The sequence below is a fragment of the Hyaena hyaena genome, unplaced genomic scaffold (genome assembly GCF_003009895.1).
Source record: "Hyaena hyaena isolate Hyena2069 unplaced genomic scaffold, ASM300989v1 scaffold_18, whole genome shotgun sequence".
Taxonomy (NCBI): domain Eukaryota; kingdom Metazoa; phylum Chordata; class Mammalia; order Carnivora; family Hyaenidae; genus Hyaena; species Hyaena hyaena.
In genome coordinates, this window is record NW_024080649.1 from 6,623,789 (window position 1) to 6,650,520 (window position 26,732).

At 39.5% G+C, this 26,732-nt stretch overlaps 1 protein-coding gene across 1 annotated transcript in view; it reads left to right on the forward strand.

The window, feature by feature from the left end:
- HYDIN (HYDIN axonemal central pair apparatus protein) overlaps positions 1-26,732 on the forward strand; it is a 346,043-nt gene that overhangs the window by 132,299 nt on the left and 187,012 nt on the right. The window contains exons 13-17 of the mRNA XM_039223564.1: positions 2,107-2,342; positions 4,967-5,067; positions 7,922-8,057; positions 11,004-11,168; positions 13,324-13,476. Coding sequence (XP_039079495.1) covers positions 2,107-2,342; positions 4,967-5,067; positions 7,922-8,057; positions 11,004-11,168; positions 13,324-13,476 — 791 coding nt within the window. The remainder of the gene's footprint in view (positions 1-2,106; positions 2,343-4,966; positions 5,068-7,921; positions 8,058-11,003; positions 11,169-13,323; positions 13,477-26,732) is intronic.

Below are 26,732 nucleotides of genomic sequence, written 5' to 3' on the forward strand. Positions count from 1 at the left end.
AAAAAAAAAAAAGAAGAAGAAGAAATATTTAAATTGACTTTAGGACGTTGTAAAGTGGGGATCCAGGGACAATTAATTATAATTGTCCCTTACAATCTTTTTTTCAAGTTTATTTGTATTTATTTTGAGAGAGAGAGAGAGAAAGAGAGAGAGAGCAAGCACAAGGCCAGAGTGAAAGGGAGACAGAATCTCAGTCAGGATCCTCACTATCAGCTCAGAGCCTGATGCAGGGCTCAATCTCATGAATCATGAGATCATGGCCTGAGCCAAAGTCAAGAGGTGAATGCTTAACTGACTGAGCCACCAAGGTGCCCCCAGTCCCTTATAATCTTTTTTTTTAAAATATTTTTATTTATTTCTAGGAGAGAGAGAGAGAGACAGCGTGAGCAGGGGAGGGTCAGAGAGAGAGGGAGTCACAGACTCTGAAATAGGCTCCAGGCTCTGAGCTGGCAGTCAGCACAGAGCCCGACACGGGGCTCGAACCCACGAACTGCGAGATCATGACCTAAGCGAAAGTCGGACGCTCAACCGACTAAGCCACCCAAGCGCCCCTGTCCCTTATAATCTTAATTACAATGATTATAGAAAGATCTCAGAAAGGTTAGCAGAAGAGATCATTGAAAGCATGAGGGAAGCCTAAACCCAGCAGCATTAGGATTTGGTGCAAGCAGAAGCTAGGAGTAACACTTGTATTATTTAATGACCCTTCAGTCTTTAACAAAATAATACCTTTTTCTTTAGGCTTTTTAATAAGCTATATGGGGTTTACAGGTCATTGTACAAGGAATTGTTCTACGTAGGGGATTATGATTGGCTTTATTCTCAGAAAACCTAGCTGCAGGGAAATAGTCTGAGCAATGGTTTGGAAGGACCCCTCTGAATCTTTATGCAAACCATTTCTAGAGTACCCTATACATTAGGAGAGTACCGATGCCATAAATGGTCAAGTAAAAATAAACAAGGGTGAGGGATCTACAGTTTTAAGAGTCTTTGCTGGGAAAGTTCTGGAAAGCTGAATACAGCAATACATGATTGTTAAATGGACTTTCTAGCAGCTCCTCTGGAATTTCCAAGAAAGTCCTTCAGGCACATTTAAGCAGTCAATTCTTTTTCCATAACAGATCTCTTCCAAGAAGATTGGCAGGTGGTATCACAAAGGAGACATAAATCTGTTTCCTCCAACAGTCCTAATGTGTAGACAAAGGCCTAGAAATGAGGAGATAAGTAGATCAGTCCAAAATATCCCCTGCAGTAATGTAGTAACTACTCCAGAGACCAATTGTGTTTTATTGCAGTAGGGCTTGAGGTAGAGTGTTCGCATCCCATAGAAATATGCATATTCGTTCTCCTCTTGTGCTGAATGTGGTATCAGATAGAGTAGCCACCTAGGGAATACAAAATCAGAGCTCTGTTTATTGCTTGCCAGGCAAAGAAGATCCACATCTCTTAGAAAAAGGCCAGGAGGCTTGCCAAACTGAATGTTGGAAGGCTCGATTTAATGTGAAAAAGTAGCTCTGTCTAAGGGAGGTAAAAGCCAGTGTGTTAGTCTCTGGATGGCTCAAAAGGAGGTTGTAAAGTCTATCTCAGGAGATGCTATTATTTGATTTTGTGTCATCGACCCTGAGAGCACAGGCCTCAGACAGGTCCAGTAGGAGTTCTATAATATCTTGGCAGGCTCTGGGTCACACAACAGGGAAAACCACACAGGCTTCTCCTTTCACACATTGGCAGATGAAAAGAGCAAACATGATTCAATTTTTCTTAAATCTGTATTCTGTGTAAAAATTAAATGCAAAATATACTTCTGGAGGACTATTCACCAAACAGATAATAGAGGCTGCTTCTTGAGAGGGACTTGGATGAACATCAGGGATTTATGTCTATAGTTGCTACATAGTAAGTGTATAAGAGTATTTACTGACTGACTGAGTGAATGAATGAATGAAAGAAATGCATTCATTGATTATACAATTGAGGAAACTATCAGGGAGAGGTGGAGTTAAGCAAGTGGTGATGAATTGCACAGACAGTTCATTTAATGCTAGCAAAGGTTGAAGGGAGGCTATAGTGGGGCTTTTATATCTCACCTCACATTTTGTTTTCCAGGTTTCCCTCATACATTGATATGTTCCCTCAATAATACCTCCTTGGTCCCCATGACCTTCAAACTGCGTGTCCCTGGGGATGGCGATGGCCATAAAAGCATTTCAAGTTGTGAGCAGTATTCAGACAACAAAAGACCATTTTGGAACAAGGATGAAAGACCCATAATGAAACCAAAAGAATTCACCATCACTCCCAGCAGTGGCACCATTCGCTCCCAAGGATTTGCTGCTATCAGGGTAAAGTGCACAACCTCCCAGCATGTATAGCCAGGCAGCCACACTCTCAAATAGTTACCAGGATTGCAGCTAGGGTTTGTTTTATACGTCCACTGTCAGTGGGAGGGAGTGCCTCTAATTCACATGGAAAAGTGGGCATATAAGGAAATAAACCATGAAGCAAAAGAAACTAGATACACATATATTGGGCACAAGGACTGACACTGCTCCCATGAATTTCCATCAATCCAGAGGCATTACCTTCACCAGAACTGTGGATTCTAGTGATTTCTAGTGAAACCACTGCTCCACGGAGATAGTACACTCATTGGTACAGACCTAAAAAGATTTAAGAACTCACCGATAATTAGGTGCTCTTTTCCTTCAGAATCTAATTGTTTTTACCAATAAATGTCCAGATTTGTGCCACTGATCATATCCAGTTTATTCAGATTTGTAATACAAATCTGGGCTTCATGGTGAATGTAGGTGTGATGTTCCTAACAGTACTTTATAATTAGGCCCATGGAGTGATGCTCTGGGCACAGCCTAGAAGAGCCACCAGCAGAATTCTTTCACAGCTCACTGAGAAAGGTTTTACTGTCTTCTTTCACTTACTTTTGCTTCTCCAAATAGTTAGGTCTAGCATTACCAAAGGCTGCTAAGTTGAAATAATTTTATTTTTTCTGGGAAAGAAAAAAGAAAAGACTTCCATAGCTAAGGTTGGTAATTTTCTCTTTAGTTATTACCTTTGAATATTTAATTCAGCTATGGTTTTAGGCCCCACATTTGTTTTAAATGTTTAATAATATCTCACCATGAAGCTGCTCATCCTAAATCTTTTCTGGGAGTCTTTGGCTCTCCCAAGAGCTTCTCCATGGGCTGGATGAGGTTTATATCATATATCATTGTAACTTCTCAGGTTTGCAGGCTTGTCTGGTTGGGCTGCTATTACAAATTCTCAAGGGACACCTGGGTGGCTCTGTGGGTTAAGTGTTCTGCTCTTGATCTTGGTTCAGGTCTTGAGCTCAGGATCATTGAGTTCAAGCCCTGCACTGGGCTCCATGCTGGGCGTGGAGCCTACTTTAAAAAAAAAAAAGGCTTTAAAAGAAACCCAAACACTTAAGACTGGGTGGTTTATAAACAACAGAAATTTATTCCTCACAGTTTGGAGGCTGGAAGTCTAAGATCAGGGTGACAGATGGTAGGGTTCTGGTGAGGGGCAGACTGCTGACTTGTGTCCTCACATGTGTGCAGGGAGGAGCTGTGGGGTCTTTTTCTTTAGGGTACTAATCCTGTTCATGAGGGCTCCACCCTCCTGACCTAATCACCCCCAGCAGCCCCACCTCCTAATCACCACCACATTGGGGGTTAGGATTTCAGCATATGAATTTGGGGGGTGGGGCACAACCATTCAGATCATAGCAGTTGGTAACTGTGACTTTCCCGGGAAGAAGTGCTGTTGCAAAGAATTTATTTTTTACTTCATGCTCAGCCTACACGTCACCTACCTTTCCTTTTTGCTTCTCGCACATCGTATAGGAAGGTTTGAGAAGACATAGCACCTGCCTAGCTGCCTTCTGTGAGAGCCACTTGCTCTGCCTTCTAACCAGAGCTCAGGGACAGGAACAGGGGTTAGTCACCCCAGGAACCTCTGCACGCTGGGTCAGCTGCTTCTCTCCAGATCTAACAAATTTTCCTTCCAAATCAATGGCTCCACCTTCACTTTATTTTCCCTTTAGATTTGGAAAAGCTTTCTCTGGGCTTCAATTTTCACTCCTGAACTACTTCAACCATGTCTATGTGGACTCAAATTTGCATCCAGTGATTCCCTTTGCAACCAAAAAAAAGTTGTTTAATTAGTCCTTCATACATAATTGATGTATGGAAAAGCTTTAACCTGTGCCAGAAGCTGTTCTCTAAACTTAACGAGTTTATCTCTCCCCCTACAAATCATTTTTAAGCAATTAAAAATTGTGACAGGACCTCAACAGCTAAATGTAAAATTTCACAATAATAAATAAAAATCAGAGGATAAAATATACTGGGCACATATTGTCCTTGAATAGACCTTTCTTTGGAGCTTCCTACTTTCTGCTCTAATAATGAATATGGTGGACAGTGGGGAGACAAGATTTTGATTCTTTTTTTAAAAAAGACTGTCTAGTTGATTTCTTAGGCCGTTTTCTGAAACTGATATGGTTTTATGTTCATTTAGTTTGCTGTAAGAGAAACTTAGCTGTAGTGTTTTATTGGTGTATTGAATTTTCATAATTTCTATAGCCTGAAGACATAGAGAACAATTTAAATTGAGTAATGAAAGTTTGTTTGATATGGTTCATCCTTCAGGGTCATTTTTTTCCCCTTATGCAGGGATATGACTTCTTTGATAAAGTCTTCTCAAAAATGAGCAAACCTATTGTACTAAAAACCATTTGGTTTCTAACCTCACCTTTGAAAAAACTCAGCATGCCCTGACCCCAAAATGTAGCTTGTTCAACTAAAAATGTAAACCGCCAAACAGCCCATAAAAAAGTACTCAGAAGCCATCCTCATCAGTGCCCTCCTCCTCTGGCTCCTTTCTCCCCTGCACAGAGGGAGGCCCGGCCTTGTGGAAGAGCAGCTTTTCACCTTTATCTTTCCAGGTGACCTTATGCTCCAACACTGTGCAGAAATATGAGCTGGCCCTGGTGGTGGACGTGGAGGGCGTCGGGGAAGAAGTGCTGGCTCTCCTAATCACAGCCAGGTATCACACCCCCCTGCTTTCTCTCTTCCTGCGTCTCCCCTGAGCCTCCAGCAATGGGCCGCCTCTCCCAGAGGGTGAGGGCCTGCAGCCAGTTCTCACTGCATTTGTTCTGCTTTTCTAGGAAGGCAAATCTGATACTGAATCTCATATTCAAATGACAGAGCTTTAAAATAGCAACCGCACTTTTGGTGGAGATGAGAGAAGGGATGTGTTTGTGTGTGTGTGTGTGTGTGTGTGTGTGTGTGTGTGTGTTTTGCAGTGTTAAGAGTAATGGTACTCTCTAATGGTCTGACTTTTCCAAGTATGTAACTAAAAAGGTTTTACTAGAAAAAGGCGAACAGTTGCTGTTTTTCTTTAAACATTTTTAGGGGGGCCTGGGTGGCTGAGTCAGTTAAGCGTCCGACTTTGGCTCAGGTCATGATCTCACGGTTCATGGGTTCGAGTCCCGCGTCGGGCTCTGTGCAAACGTCTAGCTCAGAGCCTGGAGCCTGTTTCAGATTCTGCGTCTCCCTCTCTCTCTGACCCTCCCCTGTTAATGCTGTCTGTCTGTCTGTCTCTCTCTCTCTCAGAAATAAATTAAAAACATCAAAAAAATTTAAAAAAATTTTTTTAATTTTTTTTTTTTTAGGAGAGAGAGGTAGAGCATGAGCAGGGGAGGAGCAGAGAGAGGGAGACACAGAATCAGAAGCAGGCTCCAGGCTCTTAGCTGTCAGCACAGAGCCCAATGCAGGGCTCGAACCCATGAACCGTGAGATCGCGACCTAAGTCGAAGTTGGACGCTTAAAGGACTCAGCCACCCAGGCACCCCCATCAGTTGCTGTTTTTTAAATTTTTATCTTTAAATACAGTACTCTGGGGTTATTCCCAGAAAGAGCGGTGCTCACAGGCCTGCAGTGGAAGGTCCCTTTAGCAAGACAGTACCGCTCCAGGACACTTACTATGACTTCAATGCAGGCTGCAAACAGGCCTTCCAAATGAGGCTCTCTAACAACATAAACTCCTCAGACCCATCCTCATCTTCTCTCTATTTTAATAGAGGGAGTGGTGGACTCTCAGGTTAGGTTAAAATCCTGGCTCTGCCATTGGTTAATTGTTTCTCCATGACCAAGTTGGGATCTTCCCAAGAGTGGAGTGTGACACTGATGATTACAGGGATCCTGAGTAAATAAGTAAAATCATGGGCCACACTCTTGCCAAAGCAAGCACATGTCCAGATCTGTGACTTTAGAAGGTGTGTATGAAAATGCCATCTAAATGAAATAGAGAAAATTACTTAATAAAACCTTGATAACATATCCATCCCTAGAGTTTAGGCCTCATGAATTTTGGAAGATATATTGGAAAGAACTTGAAGGTCAAGGCCTTGCCATGGTCTGCTTAGTCCTTCCAAAGACCTAACTAATTGTTTTGTTTGTTTAAAAACAGCAAAAGCTCATTCATCTGATCCTTTCTATACTCAGGTTTACCTTTTTTGTCTAGTCTTGCATTTCTTTTCTGGGTGGGTTGACTCTGATACTTTCCCCCTTTCAGCCCCCTTTCCCTGCAGCTGTCAGTGGGAAACCCTGAGTTAAAGAAAAACAAAAACAGGGTCCTAAGAGGCTATGAGTTTCCTATGATGTGTACTCTGTGACCCAAGTCAAATACTAGAAGTCCTGTCAGCCACAGTGTTTCTGGTAGTGAAGGATTAGCTTTGTGAAAGTCATCGGGTCAACTAACAGCTTCCATTCTAGCTAAAAATGAACACTCATCCCATGCTAAACCTCAGACTTTAGGTTAACAAGTCTCACTTTCATGTCATTATTTTTGGTGTAATCAGTAGGAACTGCTTGAAGACCCTGAACAAAAGAATTGCTTTCAGAACTTGCGGAGAGCCAGCAATGACAGCTGGCTGTGCCCTCTACCACAGGTTAATCATCTCGTACTGAGCTCTTGCTCAGTGCAGTAGGCACTGTGCTGTGCTCTTCATTCACATTAGCTTCTGTATTTCCCACAACACTCTGAGTTAATTATGCTAATGTCAATCCCTAGAATTACCTTCATTTTACCTATGAGCAAAATGCGACTCCAGGAGAGAAAGCAAGTTGCTCAAGGTTGTATTTGTTAAGGTCACTCTTTGAGCCTGGCTCTGATTCAGACGTCAGTGCTCCTCACCACGGCACTATATTGTGACAGTGCAGCGAGGCAGGGCAGACTTCTAGATGCAGACACAAAATGAAACCCAAGTAACCTCATGATAGACCAGCTGCTCACACAGGGCTTCAACTCCCTCTTCCCTGCACCCCACTATCCCTCCCCTCCCCCACCACACCCACCTTCGCCCTGAGCCCCACTGTCACAGTGCCATTTCTGGGTGGAACAGCTGCCTGAGCCTCCTGATCCAAGACAGCTGTTCTGCATAGGAATTAGAATTATTACCATAATTTACATGGTGCAAACTGTAGCTCATCCTCAGGGGACTCTGACTGGTCCAGAGTGTCACAGCTAGTTAGGACCCCATGCTGGTAGCATTGGCCCTGTTTGCCTTGGAAACAGATCCACTACCCTAAGGAACTTACACTGTGGGGGGCCCTTGGCACAAGAAGACTGAATATGAAAAACAATGGTAATGTTAGTCATTACCCATGTCAGACCGCTGTTTAAGGAGTCTTGCTTCTAGCCCTTTCTTGATTAAACAGTGGTGGCTGGGGGCTAAGGGATAGGAATGACAGGAGAGATTTAAAAATCATTAATGTAGTTATTAGAGAAAAACTATGTGACATTGACAAGTGTGTTTACCTTGGAACTCTGCATTCTCCATATGTAAATAAGCTCTCTATCCTTTTGAATTCTTTAATGGGCTCTTTCCTTTGAGCAGGTGTATTGTACCTACCCTCCACATGGTGAACACAGAGGTGGACTTTGGGCGCTGTTTCCTGAAGTACCCCTATGAGAAAACAGTCCAGCTTGTCAATCATGATGACCTCCCAGGATGCTATGAGGTCCTGCCCCAGGTGACTTACTTTATCCTTTTTCAGTGTTGATTTTTCTTCAGTTGGATTCCCTCAATGAGAAAAATAAATACTTCAAAAGAGCCATATTCCTGAATGCATAACCTTCTGAAATTCTGATTTTGAACCCTGAGATAATCTGTGCATGGGGTCGTAAAGCAACAGCTGGATTGCCACCTGCATGATTGAGCAGCTGCAGGTGTAAACAGTTCTTAATTTCCCAGGGAAATTGCCTTTGATAAAGAAAGGCAAGGGTCAATTAAGCCAACATGCAGGAGTTACACCTACAAATAATTGCCTATGAATTAATCATTCATGGAAAATGAGGCAGAGCTAGGAGTTTTCATTTATGGCTATGGCTGTGACTTTAAAAGCAACACTAAGACACAGTATTTTTAAATGGACTTGTTGAACAGAAGGCTAGAGGTACTACAAAAAGAAATAAAATGAAATTGCCTTCTAATGTTTTATGACATGGATCTGTCCACATGCCATTACACCCAGCTAGGTGGGGCACTGAGCAATTAAGCACATATGGATTAAAGACTCCAAAAGATCTGCATAGACCAAAGTAATGGAAGGTCACTAACAGGAGGCAATTTACCAAGAATGCATTTGGGTTTAAAACTCTATTGTTCTGTAAACACAGTACTCTAATAAAAATTCATGCCAAAAAAACAAAAACAAACCCAAAAACAAATCAGATGGGGGTTTTATTTGGCTACAGTTTCAAAATGTGTTCAAAGACCAGTATGGAGGCCACCGAACCAAGGTGAGTTAGGCTATATCAGAGAAACACAGTGATCAGCTAAAGAAAGGAGATAGCTACTGGTCAAGGCAGTGCCAGGTTTTGTCTCCTGATATTGACATTGTATTTTTTTAGTGGAAACATCAGAAAAAAATCACATGTGAAGTAACCAGAATGGCAATCAACATCATCTGGAAATCCAGGTTATATGAGGAGCACAGTGTTTGTTTAGGAACAGAAAAACCTTAACTAGGATGAAATAGCCATCTTTCCTAGGCTGTTATACAATAGAGGAAATTAGAACTGTTATATGGGCTTCTCTGAGACAAAACCAGAAGCCAAGGGTTGGGTTGATGGGAGACAACTTTTCTAACTTTTAGGCGATCAGTAGTGGAATAGGCTAGCCTTGAATAGGGCACAATCATCTCAAGAACTCAGAACACAGCTTACATATGGGGTGAGGAAACTTTTTCTGCACAGGCAGGCTGGGAAAGGGTGAGGCCCTTGACATGATCACAGAATTTGGTGGGGAGGGGAGCCAAAAAACTCAGGAATCAAGAGAAATAATATTTTCATGTCACATTTTAAGAAAGCAAAATTAATGCAAAATAGTTCATAATAAAATATCAAAATATTAGATTAAGGCAGAATTGGCTGATTTTCCCTTTGCTTCAGGCTCCAGTAAGGTTGGGCAGAGCATTGCTACATAGGCAGGATGAGTTAGATTAGGCCATGTTAGGCCAGCGTAGAGGTGTACAAAGACCATGGGGGTACCTCGACAGGTGAAATCTGTATGTTCTGTCTTTCTCCAACAGCTAAGGTTTCCCAGAATTACCCAAACTTATTTGGCCATGAGATTTTTTAAAGATTTTTTTAAAATGTTTATTTATTTATTTTTGAGAGAGAGTGCCAAGCATGTGAGCGGGGGATGGACAAAGAGAGAGAATCCCAAGCAGGATTCTCACTGCCAGCACAGAGACAGATGTGGGGCTTAATCTCACAGACTGTAAATTCATGACCTGAACCGAAATTAAGAGTTGATCGCTTAACCGACTGAGCCACCCAGGTTCCTTTGGAGTTTGTTTTTTAAATTGTAGTTAGTTAACTTGCAGTGCAGTATTGGTTTCAGGAGTAGAATTCAGTGATTCACCACTTACATACAACACCCAGTGCTCATCACAACAAACAAGTGCCCTCTTTAATACCCATCACCCATCTAGCTAAAGTTTTGGATTTTGTTCATTTTTATGTTTTTTTTTTTTTTAATTTTAGAGATGAGGGGAAGGGCAGAGAGAAAGAGAGAATCCCAAACTAGGCTCTGTGCTCAGCGAGGGGCCCAATGTGGGGCTTGATCCCACAACCCTGGAATATGACCTGTGCCAAAATCAAGAGTCAGATGTCCAACCGATTGAGCCACTCAGGCGCCCCCATCTAGCTAAAGTTTTATTTGTTTCTGTTGGATAAAAGCTAGTAATATGCTGCAGAGTAGGGTTCTCAAGGGCATACATTGGTAAACACTGGATAGCATTCATTTATTCACCTACCTATTTTGCCATTTAAAAAACATGTACTGAGCACATGCTTTGGGCCAGGAATTGGGCCAAGAGAAGCCCAGAAAACACCCTAGGAAGTTGACAGCCCATGGAACAGATCGACACAGATGGTACAGGCTGTGGAAAAGGACTGTAGGATGCCCCCTGGGGACAGAGGAAAAGCCCTTACTCTAGGGTACAGGGATACCTGTGGGCATTCAGGATAAATGTGCAGGTCCATTGAAGGGAGAGGGCATTCCAGGAAGAGTAATATAAGTGCAGAGTGTTGGAAGTAGGAAGCAGTATCATGTATTCAGGAAAAACCAATGGCCTCTGTTGACAAAGTGCAAAGGGAAGAGGTGGTGGAGGACATGGAGGGCCAGGTGAAGGAATTTGGCCATGGGGAGCAGTTCCCATGAACTAATTCACATTGTGGATAATTTCTGCATCTCGCTGGGTTGTGCACTTTGGATTGGGACCTTCTACACACCCTGCTTCCCTTTAGCAGAATTGAGGTGCTCATCCCCATTTACTTGTCTTAATAATGACATACTCCTAAAGAACCTACAAGGCCTTAGGGCAACACTTGTTTCAAAATAATCTAATATGCTATTTATTTCATACCTTGTCAGGGGCTTGCTTATCCATCCAGCTTGTCTCTCCCACCAGGTACATGAAGACATGCCTGCCGTGTTACTCTCCAGTCCCACACCCTGTGGAGTCATCCCCCCCCATAGCACCGTCCACATACCTCTGGCCCTGGAGACACAGGTCACTGGGGAATATAGGTCCATAGTTTACATCTCAACCTTTGGGAGCCCGGACCCCCCTATGGTGAGAGCCAGTTTTCAGAATTAAAGTTAAAATTGCTGTATGTCTTGCATATTCCATATCTGCATGTCCTCTGCTTTCTTGCAATTGTTTCTAGAGTTGTACATTTCACTCTGTAGGCAAAATACTAGTCCTGTGTTACTTTGGGAATCTATCTTCAGATCCATTGAAAAGTAGTACTGTTTTATAGCATTTGTTCTTTTTAATTTTCTTCTTTATTCTATTTTATTTATTTTTTAATTTTTACAAGTTATTCTTTCTGTTTTCAATTTAAAAAACTTTTATTTAAAAAATTTTTTAAAAACTTACTTAAAAATTTTTTCATTAAAAAATTTTTTAATGTTTTATTTACTTCTGAGAAAGAGAGAGAGACAGCATGAGCGGGGAGGGTCAGAGAGAGAGGGAGATACAGAATCTGAAACCGGCTCCAGGCTCTGAGCTGGCAGTCAGCACAGAGCCCGATGTGGGGCTCGAACCCACGAACTGTGAGACCATGACCTGAGCCGAAGTCAGACGCTCAACCTACTGAGCCACCCAGGCGCCCCAAAAATTTTTTCATTTAAAAAATTTTTAATTCCAGTATAGTTAACATACTGTACTATACATACTGTATAGTTAACATACAAATTTCAGGTGTACAGTATAGTGATTCAACAAATCTATATATTACTCCATGCTCATCATGATAAGTGCACTCTTAATCCTTTCACCTATTTCACCATCCCCCCACTCTTCCACCAGTAACCATCTGCTTGTTCTCTATAGTTAAGAGTCTGTTTTTTTGGTTTGTCTCTTTCTTTCTCTTTGTTTTTTATTATTTCTTAAATCCACATATGAGTGAAATCATATAGTATTTGTCTTTCTCTCCCTAACTTATTTTGCTTAGGTTTATACTCTCTAAATCCATCCATTTTGTCACAAATGGCAATATTTCATTCTTTTTTATGGCTGAATAATATCGTGTGTAAGTGTGTGTGTGTGTGTGTGTGTGTGTGTGTATGGCATTTTCTTGTCAATAGCACTTGTTCTTAAACTCCTATCAGGAGTTTCTCACACACACAGACATGCCTGGCCCCCCTCCAATCCTATCAAATCACAGTCTCTGAGGGGAGAGCACATCTGGGTGCTTAACATCCTTCTCAATTGTTCTTGGTACAAAGCTGACTATCACTCACTTCCTGCATGTGGGCTCTGAGAGTGGTTTCAGTCACTGCTCACTGGATCTTTTCCTGTATATTGACTGAACTCATAGTCCAAATTAACCTACTGAAGCTGTGAGAAGTAACCTCTCTCCAAGTGTGGGAAGAGGGAGGCATGGAAAGCTATCTGCTGCCTGAGCAGAATCAAAGGATGAATCTTGAATCTCGAAGGAAGTTGCCCAACAGGCAATGAATCCATAGACATTTGGTTTATTTGGGAGCTGGGTGATATGGGTGTATTTTTGTTTGAAGGGATTCTGAGTGCTCAGAGAGAGTAGAATATATTTTTTCTCTTCCATGTAAGATGCCATAGATAAGCCATCTGACTTTGAAAGCAGCATCACAGAGTCCGGCCAACCCAAAAGGTGCCACCAGTCCAGTCACGTGCCTGCACGGATACAGCCCATGAGAAGGTTGCTTGCTGAGCAGGTGGCACTTTAGGAAAGAAGAAAGCCCCCCTTCCTCAGGCAGACACAATGCCTGAATGAAGGCACAGAGCTGGGGGAGCAGAGCAAGGTGGATTTCAGTCCCCAGCCTGCACAGCTGCATGCAATAGGCAGTCCTGTTGTGCCACTAGTAAACAACAGAACGGGGACTCCATCCAGCCACTTCTGACTCTGAAGTGTCAGTCCTTAACCCCACTCTAAGTGTTCTCGAGGCTGCAGTGCTGACAGGCCTGCAGAGGACCATTATTCTGGTTTCCCCTCGGTGCACGGCTTGGGCTAACCAGGGAAGCCGATCATCCTTCTTGGGGAGGAATTCCAGGCTGGATTCACGGGTCTGACCATCATGACCATCTATGGGTCACTCTGACTACAAAGTACAGGGATAAAGAATAAGCACCCTTTTATACCCCTGCTCTTCATAAAAGAGGTGGCCAGAAGCTTCTGTTTCAAGTGATCTTTAAAGGCCAGCTGTTTTCAGCTATTCTCACGTTCTTTCTCTTGCATGGAACACAGGTATGTCACTTAAAGAGCATCGGAGAAGGCCCAGTTATCTACATTCATCCCAGTCAAGTTGATTTTGGCAATATCTACGTTCTAAAGGACTCCTCAAGGATTCTCAACCTATCTAACCAGTCCTTTATCCCCGCATTATTTCGGGCACGCATGGTGAGTAGATGGCGGGGCCATGATGTGATGAAAATACAGCTTTACCTCTACCTTATAGGCAGTGGTCCTGTTTTTGCAAAATGCCTTTGAAATTGATCAGTAGGAATAGAGATTTATATGGTTCAATTGCATTAAACTATGTCAGTCTCATCCCCGGTTGCTCTTCATTATAATCCTTGTGTTGACTAAGAAACACAATATGCATGTAGTTTGGTAAACAAGCAAATATATTTGGTGTAGTTTTGAGAAAATGCTTCAAAGATCTTCTTACTGAACTGTACCTAAGCCTAGCCTCCCACTTCCAGAAAACACCTTTTAAATGTCTCTGTAACTGAAAATGCCTTTTTGTATTTAATTTGAACCCTTTTGGCCACAAATATATTAGTACGCTTATTCTAGTTTTATTCTCTCTTCCTTTTAAAAAGCGATATTTTAATGTAGTTTATAAGGATATATGAAATACAGCAAGATAATATTTGCTAAAAGTAGAAATTAAAGAAAACAGCAAAACAAAGATAGATACAAAAATAGATATATAATAGTCCTAGAAATGAGTCTGTCTTGTGTCTGTATATTTTATGATATTTAGATCTACTAGTCTTCTATAAGCTAATTTTTTTAACAGAGATAATACTAATTTTTGTAGAATTTAGGAATTTCTAATCCAGAAATTGAAAATATTTTTTATTTTAGAAAGCTTCTAAATTTAAATATAAATTTTCAAATAGCGTAGCTCTTCTCCTGTCCCCAAATTATTCACATTTGAACGAACACTAACACTTGGCTTCAGCATTTGTCAGATAGTTCTGAACAATCAATTATTAATTTTCTCAAAGTCACTATTAGAAGAAACAGGATCACAGTTTTCTGCTGACATGTGGCAGCTCCTCAGAGTCATTGGTCCCAATTAGCATTCATTTATCATTATCATTATTTCTTTTTATTATCATTTGTCATTATTCCTTATAAAGGCAGCCATTTCCTTTGCAGTCACTGCTCTTTTTAGCGTGAGGTTCAGAAACAACCCCACGCTTGTCCCAGTGCCTTCTAAATCTTGTGTGGAGAATAATGTTTTTTTTAATTTATATTATTTTTTTTAATGTTTAATGATACTTAAAGAAAAATCCTACAGAAAAGACATCTTTGCTAGTCTTTATCCAGTGAGTTAGTTGATGTGTTTGCTGGGAAATCTGGGGTGTTTCCCAGGGAGTGTTGCTCTCGGTGCAGTTGTGTATGTGCAGAGTTCACAGGTGGAGAGAAGGCAAGGCAGCCGAGTTGTCAAGGACAATGAGAGGTGGCCCTGGAGAGAAGGCGATGAGAGGTGGCCCAGGAGGGTGCTCACAGATCACAGACACAGGAGATGGGCAGAAACCACCAGAATGCTTACGTATCAGTGGGGCAACCTGCTCATTTTCAGATAACTTCAGATTTCACTTTTTAGGTACCTTTTGATACATTTTAAGAACCAAAAAGCATATCAAAGTTCTATTGTTTTTTACTAATATACTTTACATATTGAATGACCCAGCTGGTTGTTAAAATGAGACTTTCTTTTCCACAAAGTCTTCATGATCCCATCTTTTGATTCCTTATCTTATCATGTTGAAACAGCAAGCTCTAGTTCCAAGGAGCCAAATGTGTGATATAAGTGATCTGTTGTAAAATGTGCTTTTCCTGCAATCCTTTCCTGGACAACTGGTGTTTATTGAGCTGATTGCCCTTCCAGCATAGAGGTAGTTCAACTGTAATTCTCATGGGTAAAGATTAAACTCCTTTCATATTTCAGCTTGAGTTTTGAGGGATGTCCTAGTTAATAAACACTGTATGTTAATATTATAGGAGTTGAATGATACTAATTTGAAAACTAACTACAGTGGGAGGAAATAGAAATACCATTTACTAAATTTCAACTTGATGTACAGTAATGAACCTGCAAATTCATTCTCACAGAAATTCCCAGGCATTAGGAAAACATTTCAATTAGTAGTTGTTTTTTCCTTATCTAAGCCTAGAGCTCAGTACCCAGGTTATTGGCGGTCACATATTTATTGCATTTAATTTCTCATTTAGAAAAAAGCAGGGCAAAGGCACATTCTTCACTTCTTCTGTTATCACTATGAATTTAGGTCCAGAAGTTCTCTTTACCCACTGGATGCCCTGTCAGGAGGGGTCATCATCTCTCCTCTTTTGGCTGTCCATGAATGGTGAACGTCAGCTCTCGTCAGATGCTGTACCTACTTAACTGTTTGTCATGTTCAGCCTTGTGCATGGCCTGCACATCTCAGCAACCCCTGTCCTTAGCTTTTCCCTGGGCAAGAAGTATGCTTATTATCAGTTGGAGGGTCAGGAGATGGGAAGCTGGAAGCCCACCTTCACCATGCTGTTGAGAAGATAAAGGACACTTAGAATGATTTAAATTCCTCAGAAATAAATGCTGGATGCACCTTGGTGTCTCGGTCAGTCAGGTGTCTAGCTCTTAACTTCAGCTCAGGTAGTGATCTCACACTTTGTGAGATGGACCCCTGCTTCAGGCTCTGTGCTGACAGAATGGAGCCTGCTTTGGATTCTCTCTCTCTCTCCCTTTCTTTCTCTGCCTCTTCCCCACTCTCTTGTCTGTGCCTCTCTATCTCTAGCTCTCCCCCTCTTCCTCTCTCTCAAAATAAATAATTAAATAAACATTTAACAACAACAAAAAAGAAGACATACTGTACAAAAAAATGATTAAAAAGCCTGAAATTTCTTAGTATGATATGGAGTGTAGACAGTGAAGGTTATATATTTTTTTCGTTTTAGTAAAGTGTAAAAAAAAAAAAAGTTGATCAGTAAAAGTACAGTGTTCTGTGACCTGAAACAGTAAGTTCTCCTTTGCTTTGGAATGCCAAAATACCAGACTCCTCTAAAGGTTCCCTGTTGCTGACTTATTTGGATTTAAGCTGAAGGCCTTAAAACAACAGAGTAAGTCACCTCCATTTTGGAGGGTTAAAAAATAGCAGAATGTGAGAGCAGAGCAGAGCAAGGCGGTTTGGGCAAGAGTGTGTGGGCTAGGCTCACACACCAGTGCTCCTTGGGTGACAGCGCAAAAGAGGGCAAGAATATGATAGGACCTCCACACTGGGCTGGAAGATAGAGATGCCTTCTTTGCATGAGTGCCCCTTGCTAGACAGAGAAAGTGCATTGCTCAGCACTTGTCTGGCAATTATTTGGAATCCATTCAACCTAGGGTAACTGTTAGCTCGAGGACTTGCATAGGGAGATCAGTGACACCTTGGGATTCAGCTGGTGCCAAGCGTTTCGCAGGTGTCTTCTGCCTCTGTGATCTGTAGCAAAGGCCATTGTAGTTAGACCTTTAGAGCTTCCAGGATCTGGAAATGAGAATTCTGATGCCTGAATCAAGCATGATTCCTTTTAAACATTTATTTTCTTGGTCACTTGCCAGAGTCATTCACAGTGATATGGCATCCAAGGCATCATTGGGCTTTCACATCTCCTTCAGACCCTAAGCCTTTGGGGCATTCCCTTGCTTAAGTAGGGATGCCCTTTCTATATTTCCTTCTTTGTATGCTTGTCTCCTGCAAATGACAAGGGTCTCTACTTTGAACTCCCAGCACCGAGCAGCAGGCTTGGACATATGATGATGACAATATGGTGGCATTAATTATAATTAACGTTCATCTTGTGCTACTTGCCACTATATGTGCAGTTTTTCACTTAGCATAACTCCCTGAGAGAAATACTGTTATAAAGCCTATTTTAAGGAAATAGAAACAGAGATACAGGCAGGTGAAATAAATTGGCATAAAAAACATCTAAGTGGCAAAGCCTGGTTCTAGCTCCTGGTGGTCTGACTTCAGACCCATGCTCTTTTCCACTGTATTGCCTAACTTTGCCTAATCTTTGGTTATCAAAATGGAGTTGGAAATAGTGAAAGGGTTTTGGTTTCATGTACATGAAAGAAGCTTACAGGTAGACATACTAAGAAGAGCAGATTTTTCTAAAAGGTCAGGAGAAAAAATTAAGGAGTGCTTCTTAAGTAGACAGAAGGCCCAGATAGATGCTCTTTTATTCAGAGAGGTGTTAAAATGTATCTATGCAAATCAGCTCCATTATGTCATTTTTTAAACTTTATTTATTTTGAGACAGAGCAAGTGGGGGAGGGGCAGAGAGAGAGGAGAAAGAGAGAGAGAGAGAATATCCCAAACAGGCTCAACAGTGCCAACACAGAGCCCAACACAGGGCTTGAACCCATACACATATTAATTCTCTTTTCTTTTGAAAGGGTTGGGGTTGGGGAGATACTGATAATGCAAGAAACAGGGACTTTTTAAAAAAGATTCAGATATGAAGTCATTCGCTTTTCTTCTTTCTCACTATAGACTCTTAAACATTTCTTCAAAGCATTTCCATTACCAGGAAAAGGGGAGTTAACTGTAGGTATTCTGTGAAACCCACATTGAGTTTTTTCTTTTAAAAGAATAAAGTAGAGAAAGACATGTCCCTAATGCCTTATGCTTTCAGCACAAGTCTTTACAGTATAACCTCTTCAGGGCCCTCTCTGGCTCTAGGATTTTATTTTATGAAAAAATCATTTAATATTTATTTATTTTTGAGAGACAGAGCACAAGCAGGGAGGGGTAGAGAGAGAGGGAGACACAGAATCCAAGCAGGTTCCAGGCTCTGAGCTGTCAGCACAGAGCTCAATGTGGGGCTCAAACTCATGAACCATGAGATCATGAACTGAGTCGAAGTTGGACACCTAACAGACTGAGCCACCCAAGCCCTCCAGACTTTACTTTTATTGTAAAGCTTTGTTCTAATGGCATTCACAAAAGAAAATGGGGGAGGGGCAGAGAGAAAGGAGAAAGAAAGAGAGAGAGAGAGAGAGAGAGAGAGGGAATCCCAAACAGGCTCAACAGTGCCAACACAGAGCCCAACACAGGGCTTGAACCCATACACCTTGAGATCATGACCTGAGCTGAAACCAAGAGTCAGACGCTTAACCAACTGACCCCCCCACCCAGCCATCATGTTATTTTTCAACCAACCATCACCCCTTCCATTGTATATCTGAAATAAAGGCACAGAATCTACTTCCTCATTTAGTTAATTGATCTTTTGTAATGTAGTATGACAAAATATTCAGTTCACATATGTAAATGTGTGTAGAAATTCTTCACTACTGTAGCTGTTAGAAGAGTTTAAATGCAAAATTATGACCTATTTTAGCAAAATAAATAGACAAACCCAGAAGGAGATTGGCAGGCATTTCATATCCAGTGAGACAGTTGATGCTGGACCCTGCCCATTTTAGGAGATAGTGGAATTGTAGCCATTCTGGAGAGCTCATTATTTGTTTGTTTGTTTTGAGAGAAAGTGCACACATACAGTGGGAGAAGGGCAGAGGGGGACAGCGAGAATCTCAAGCAGAATCCACACTCAGCACAGACCCCAATGCAGGGCTCAATCACACGACCCTGGGATCATGACCTGGGCCAAAATCAAAAGTCAGCCGGTCAGCCAGCTGAGCCACCCAGGTGCCCCTGGGCATCTCATTTTTAGCTTGTAATGGCTGGTTTGTTAAAGTCTGTAGATTTACCTCATATATTACACCAACCTGACATACCTGAAAGTCATACCAGATCTAGAACTTTGTCTTCCCTTTGGGGAACTTACCGTAGTAGGGAATTAGTGCTAGAGAAATTTTTAATGGACAAACTAATTCTCCAAGGCCTTTTGATAGATGATTATTAAGATATCACACCCCAGGGGCGCCTGGGTAGCTCAGTCAGTTGAACGTCCAACTCTTGATTTCATCTCAGGTCATGATCTCACAGTTCATGAGATTGAGCCCCACATCGGGCTCTGTTCTTTCAGTGCAGAGCCTGCTTGGGATACTCCCTCTTCCTCTGGCCTTCCCCTGCTCTCTCTTCCTCAAAATAAATAAATAAAAATTAAAAAAAAAAATCATACCCCATAATGTGTGTGAAGAGAAGATAGAATGAGTTCTTCCTTAACTTTTAATAGGTAGATTAGCTCTGCCCTGGGAATGAATGACTGCATCTATGGAAGGAAAAAAGTAAGAAAAAAGGTATATGGAAAAAGGAAAGAAATGGGCATGAATCAGAGACCAAATGCAGCTGTTATGCCTCTTTATATATACATATATTTTGTTTCTTATAGATTTTGCAAAACAGTAGCTTTGTTTACTAAGGCATACATTTACAATATAATATTTGGGTTTTAGCTCCTAATGCAACCCTTCTGTTGATGATTTATGCGATAGCTTTCTGTGTCCTCAGACATCCTTTAAGGTTTGCAATGTCCCCATCGAGCAGATCAGATAAAAGAGTGGCAGCCCATCTTCTATCATTCAGATTTTCTGAATTTTAGTTCAGACCTTTTGTTTTATCACAGAAATACTGGATTCTAGAGGCCAGATACTGTGTATATTTAACACATTTTTTAATGCAGAAAAGTTGAAGAGTATGCTTCGCACTAGAAGCTAACACATATTAACCTTTTCCACCTTGACCTCAGATCCTTTACTTAAAAGAAATCACATAGTAATGTTAAAGTTGGAATCTTATCTATCCTCCTTGTCAGTCTCATTTTTATTCCCCCCCCCACCCCCAGGCAAACTTATCATGAATTTGATGTGTATATAACTCACATTTTTAATATTTTAGTATAAATATATATGTATTCACAAAAACAATATAGTGGCATTTTATTGCTTTTTAAATGTTTATAAGTTATATCACTGCATGTAACATCTTACAACTCATTTTTTAGACTCAAGATTTTGTTTTTAGTATCTATTCATGTTAATACTATAAACCTGGGTAATTCACCTTAGCTGTTGTGTATATTCCATTTACCAGTAGTATGTTTATCTCTTTGCCCACTAGCTGACAGTTGTGTTATTATAACGTTACTTTAGTGAACAGATATAGGTCCCCTTGTATGTATACACAAGATAAATATACTTTTGGGTGCATATAGGTAGGGTGTACATCTAGCAGTGGAATTGTTGGTTCTTAAGACAAGTGCATTTTCAACTTCATTATATATTGCCAAATTACTCAGCAAAGTGATTATATCAGTGTGCCCTTCCAACACGGTTTGAGACATCTATTTCTTCAGCATGCTAAAACTTAGTATGGTCAAGTTCTCGCTAGTCTGAAAATAGAATACAATTTAATTTGTATTTCCCTTATTACTATTAAGGTTGAGAATTTTTTCCATTTGAGTATCCTTTTCTGTCAATTATCTATTATCAATTACCTATTTGTAGATGTTTTTTATACATTGTGGATACTAACTCTTATTTATATTGGGGTTTTGGATTTTCTTATGATGTTTTATTTAATGTTTTATTTATTTCTGAGAGAGAGAGAGGGAGAGAGACAGCATGAGCAGGGGAGGGTCAGAGAGAGAGGGAGACACAGAATCCGAAGACAGGCTCCAGGCTCTGAGCTAGCTGTCAGCACAGAGCCCGACATGGGGCTCGATCCCACGAACCGTGGGATCATGACGTGAGCCGAAGTCGGACGCTTAACTGACTGAGCCACCCAGGCACCCCTCTAATGATGTTTTTAATGTTAACTTTATGAATCTTTCGTTCCTTGTATCTGCTTTTTATTTGTAGTTTAAGAAATATATCCCTGTTCTTCTCTTTAAATAGCTTTAGACTCTTATTTTTCATGTCTTTAATCCAGCTAAGTTTGTTTTTACCTATAATGTGAATAAAGTCTATTTTCTTTTACATAAAGAAAGCCAGTTGTCCTGTCACCAATTACTTAATAGTCCTTTCATTTTTTTTATTGATTTATAAAGCCTCCTCTGTTGTATTTCAGATCTAATATGTGCCTGGGTATGTTTCTGAGCTTTTTGATGTATTTTATTTATCTACCTCAGAGTCAATATCCCCAGTGTCTTAAATGATGCAGCTTAATGATAACAATAATAGCTAAAATTATTATGTACCAAGCACTGTTCTAAGCTCTTTGTGTATATTATTTTATATAAACTCAAGGACTTGACTACACAGGTATAAGGCATAGGGATGATGAATAAGTTGTCCAAATTTATATGACTATAAAATGAACATTAGAGCTATACTGCTATAATTAGTCTGAATTTCTATTAGGGTATCTTTTATGTCCTTTAATAAAGGCTTATTCAAGCTTTGTCATCTGAGTTTCCTCCTGTGAATGGTACCTTCTAATTAGATGTTAACCATGTATAGGAACTCTGTTGAATTATGTGTATCCATCTATAATAGTCTTCAATCTTGCTATACATCCATTAATTAGTTCTAATTGCTGGTAAACGCTCATGTTCTAATTGCTGGTAAACGCTTCTTTTCCAGTCCTTACACCTTGCTTCTTATTCTTGACTTATCACATTAGATAGGATCTTCAATGTAATATTGAAAAGTAAAGTAAGAGTGTGCATCTCTGTCTTTCCATGACTTTAATGAATAAGCTTCAAATGTTTCACTTTAAGTTAATATCTTCCACAGATTTTTGATAAATACCTATGCCACATCCAGGAAGTTCCTATCCTTCCCTCTTATATCATGAACATGTACTAAAACTTAATGAGTTTCCTATATCTGTTCAAGTGATATGATTTTCTCCCTTACTCTTTTAACACAGTGAATTAAGTTACATTCCAGGAATGACTCTAACCAGTTATAATGTTATTTGAGTATACTACTGATATGATTGCTATCATATTATTTAGATTTTTGCATCTGTTTGTTAACAATTTTTTTTCACATTGCACTTTTCTGGTTTGGGTATCAAGAATATTGTATTCTTACAATATGAGTTAGCTTTTCCTCTTTTGAATCTTTGAAAAGATCTCTATATAATCTATATAAAGTAGGATCCATTCCTTGATGAGAAAGCCATTAATTCATAGGATCTTGATGTGTTTATTGAGGGTGAAAGAAGGGTAAAATATTAACTAGCATGCAAGACATAGTAAAGACATTTCAATAATGATTCATTTTCTGTAACGATTATTTAGATTTTAATTTTTCTAGAAATTTTTCATTTTATCTAAGTTTGCAAATGTATTGGCATAAAATTATTCCAGTTTTTTATCATTTAAAAATGTCCATACACTAGTTTCTGCTCTTAGTTTTGTCATTTTTCTACATTCTTTACAATTATTTTATTCTTTTTCAAGCACCTTAATTGGAATGTTTAACAGTATATTAAATCTTAGTTTAATCATGTATTTAAAGTTTGTAAGTATTCTATATAACACTTTAGCTCCATAACAATCATTTTTTAGTTGTAATACTTTTTTATAAATATTTGGTAAACTTTACTGTGATTTTCTTTTTAATATATGAGTTATAATGGGTATATATTTTTAATTTTTTATATTTCCTTTTTTATAGAAATTTAACAGAAAACTTTTACCTACAATGAAGCTGAAACACATGGTTCATGTGACACATAGTCTTTGTATTTTTTTTTAATTTTTTTCTTAAATAGATTTTGTCAAGCTGGTTTCCATATAACACCCAATACTCATCCCAACAAGTGCCCTCCTCCATACCCATCCCCCCCCTTCCCTTCTCCCCCACCCTCATCAGTCCTCAGTTTGTTCTCAGTATTCAAGAGTCTCTCACCCCAATGTTCATAGCAGCACTCTCAACAATAGCCAAAACATGGAAAGAGCCTAAGTGTCTGACACATAGTCTTTGAATTTGTATTTTGGAATACAGTGCTATAGTTGCTTTTGATAAATATTTCATATGACCTTTAAAAAGAATATAGACTCTCTAGTGATAGTGTGACAGACTAATCATCTGTGTGTTTACATTAGATCAAGCTAATTGAGTGTATTGTTTAAATCTTTTACAGCCTTACTAATTATTTATATGATATAACAATTTCTGATAGATTTTATCAAAGTCTTTCATTTTTCCATTTCTCCTTGTAATTATGTCAATTTTTTCTTCATGTATTTCAAGACTATGTTAGTAACTGCATATAAAATCATGACTTTATTTCTCCTTGTCATATTATTCCTTTTTTCATAATATATTGTCCATTTTAATTCCTATATATACTTCCTGACTTAAATTCTGTTTTACCTAATAATAATATTCTACATCAGCTTTCTTTTAGTTAGCATTTGCCTAGTATATCTTTCTATTCCTTTATTTTCATGTGTGTGTGTGTGTGTGTGTGTGTGTGTGTGTGTGTGTGTGTAATTTGTTTTGTGTGTTAACAAGATTTCTTTTAAATAGCATGTGGGGGTGCCTGGGTGGCTCAGCCAGTTGAGTTCGACTTCGGCTCCAGTCATGATTTCACGGTTTGTGGGTTTGAGCCCCACGTTGGCTCTGTGCTGACAGCGATTTCAGAGCCTGGAGCCTGCTTTGGTTTCTTTATCTCCCTCTCTCTCTGACCCTCCCCCGCTCATGCTGCCTCTCTCTCTCTCTCTCTCAGAAATAAATAAAAAACATTAATAAATAAATAAATAGCATGTGACGGGATTTTATAACTCTAATGATAGACTCTGTCTTTTAATTGACAAGTATATTAGTTTCATATTATTGCTGTAACATATTTATTATAGTTCTGGAGGACATTAGTCTAAAATGTTTTGATAGGACTGTGTACGTTTTGAAGATTCTGGGGAAGAATCTAATACATTGCCTTTTATAACTTTTGGAGACCACCTGCATTCCTTGGCTTGTGGAGCTTTCCTCCATCTTAAGAGCCACCAGTGTACCATCTTTTCTACTCCCTGACATCTGCTTCCATCTTTATATCTCTTTCTGACCATGACCCTCTTGCCTCTTTCATATAAGGACCTTTATTCTTACATTAGGACTATCCCAGTAACCCAAGATAATCTGTTAATTGCAAAATCCTTAATTATAACTGAAAGTCTCTTTTGTCATGTAAGACAGCATATTCGTAGATACCAGAGATTAAGACATGGACATCTTTGAAGGTCCATTATTCAACTTACCATACAAAGACTTTTTAAAATTTATTGCAATTATTGCCGTATTTGAACTCACTTCTACCCTATCATTCCCTATATACACTGTTTTTTCCTTCTTTATATCTTTTTTTTTGCTTTGTATTGGATTGATGAATTTTCTCCAAGCCTCCTCCAACTACCTCTCATACAGTTTTCCTATATTCATTTGAAAGCTGTAGAATTTACTTATTTTATTTAAGTAGCTCTCCTCATATTAAGAAATAAATCATCTCTTTTTCTAACAATAATGAAAGAATTTAGTACCTTGGTCCTCCTCAAGAATAAGACAAGGACCCCATCACACATTTATTATCTTTTGATCTTTCCCCACTTTCATAATTTTTTATTATTGTGTAGAATTTTGGATCTTCTCTTCTTTACCACAAAATTGTTGATTTTTGTCAGTCAGGAGTTAACTACTCACTAGTTACCAAAATAGTTTGCTCATTTTTTTTTTTTTTTACAAATAGTTTATTGTCAAATTAGTTTCCACATAACACTCAGTGCTCATCCCCACAAGTGTCCTCCTCCATGCCCATCCCCCTCTCCCCCCCACATCCATCAGTCCTCAGTTTTTGTCAGCATTCAAGAGTCTCTCATGGTTTGCCTCTCTCCCTTTCCCCCACCATTTCCACCCTTCTTCTCCCCCTTGTTCCTCCGTCAAGTTCCTCCTAATCCTCCTATACGTGCAGACATATGATATTTGTCCTTCTCTGCCTGACTTATTTCGCTCAGCACATCTATACCATGGAATACTACATAGTTTGCTCATTTTTATTTATTCTTCTTTTTTCCCCTGGTATCCCTCTGCTTCCTACTTGGTTTGTATTTCTTCTTGCTAAATTATATCCTTCTAAGTTCTGTGCTAAAGGTCTCATTGTTTATGTGTTTGACTGTGTCTTGATTTCTTCAGTCTTGCATGTTAGTTTAGCTGAGTGTGAAATTCTATTTGACAGGTTTTTATTTCTTTGAAGATTGATCTCCTGGTACCAATTGTTGCTGATATAATTCCATTGTTAGTCTGATTATTACTCCTTTATAGGTAATTTGTTTTTCTCACAAGGTGCTTTTAAGACCATGTTTTTATCCTTCATTTTCTTAGGTTTCTCTTTACTGCATCAAAAGATTTGACCCTTCTAAATACTGGACATTTTTTGTCATTATCTCCTCAAATATTTCTTCTTTGCCAATCCTTCTATTTCTCCTACTTTGAGAAACACACACACACACACACACACACACACACTCTACCACAGTTCTACATGTCTATTTTTATTTCTCATCCATAGCTTTCATCTCTTGATCTCTGTGCTGCCTCCTCAGTGGTATGCTCCATTTTACAAATTTTGTCTTTGATTTTGGCAAATGTCAAGTTTATCTCATTTAATTTTTTAGTTTAATTTCAGTGACTATATTGTTCAATTCCAAGATTTGTATCTCATTATTCATAGCCACTATTCTTGATTCTTATCTGTTTTTGTTTTTTAATACTTGGTTTATATATGTTATCCTACGCTGCATCTGTTTGAGGATCTCAGAAACATTTTCTAATCAATTTCAGTTAGTTCTATTGATTGCTCAAGAATGAATTGATTAGCTGATTATTTGCAACTGTCCTTAGTATTTGGAATTTTAAATGATAGATTAATCTGGTGTGAGGTATACTTTTTCTCATTCTCAGTAGTCTTACCTCCCTGTCTAACATTTCTACATTTGCCTTCACCGTGGACAAATATCACTAGTCCAGAATCAGGTGCTGAGCCTTTTTTTTCCTGTGGAGATACTGGAAAAATCACAGATTCAGTCATTACACTTGACAGTGGCTTACATAGGGCCTGTCTGCATGACAGCTTCTACTTAACCACCATCACTGGCACAAGTCTGTGTGTAGACTATTACCTTGGGAATATCACAGTTTTTGTTCAGCCTCCTTTCAAATGCAGGGAAGCTCTCTTGGCTGGGCACCCTGAAACCCTTACTTCCTATAGGTTCTTTTTGGTTTTCATTTTTACCCTCAAGCTTCCTTTTACTGATATCAGGACTTAGAGCCCAGGATGTCTGTGGCTTCAGGACCTTCTTATTGCTTCTGTTCCATTCCTGGTCCATACAATGTTAATTCTGTTTTTGAGTATAACTATGCCTGGTTGTTCCTTGTTTCAAAATAGTATTTAATTTTTTTTCTGTGTGTTAGAGTGAAAGGTATGTTTTAAAGCTTGAACTCACTGATTTATAGTCCATCCTCT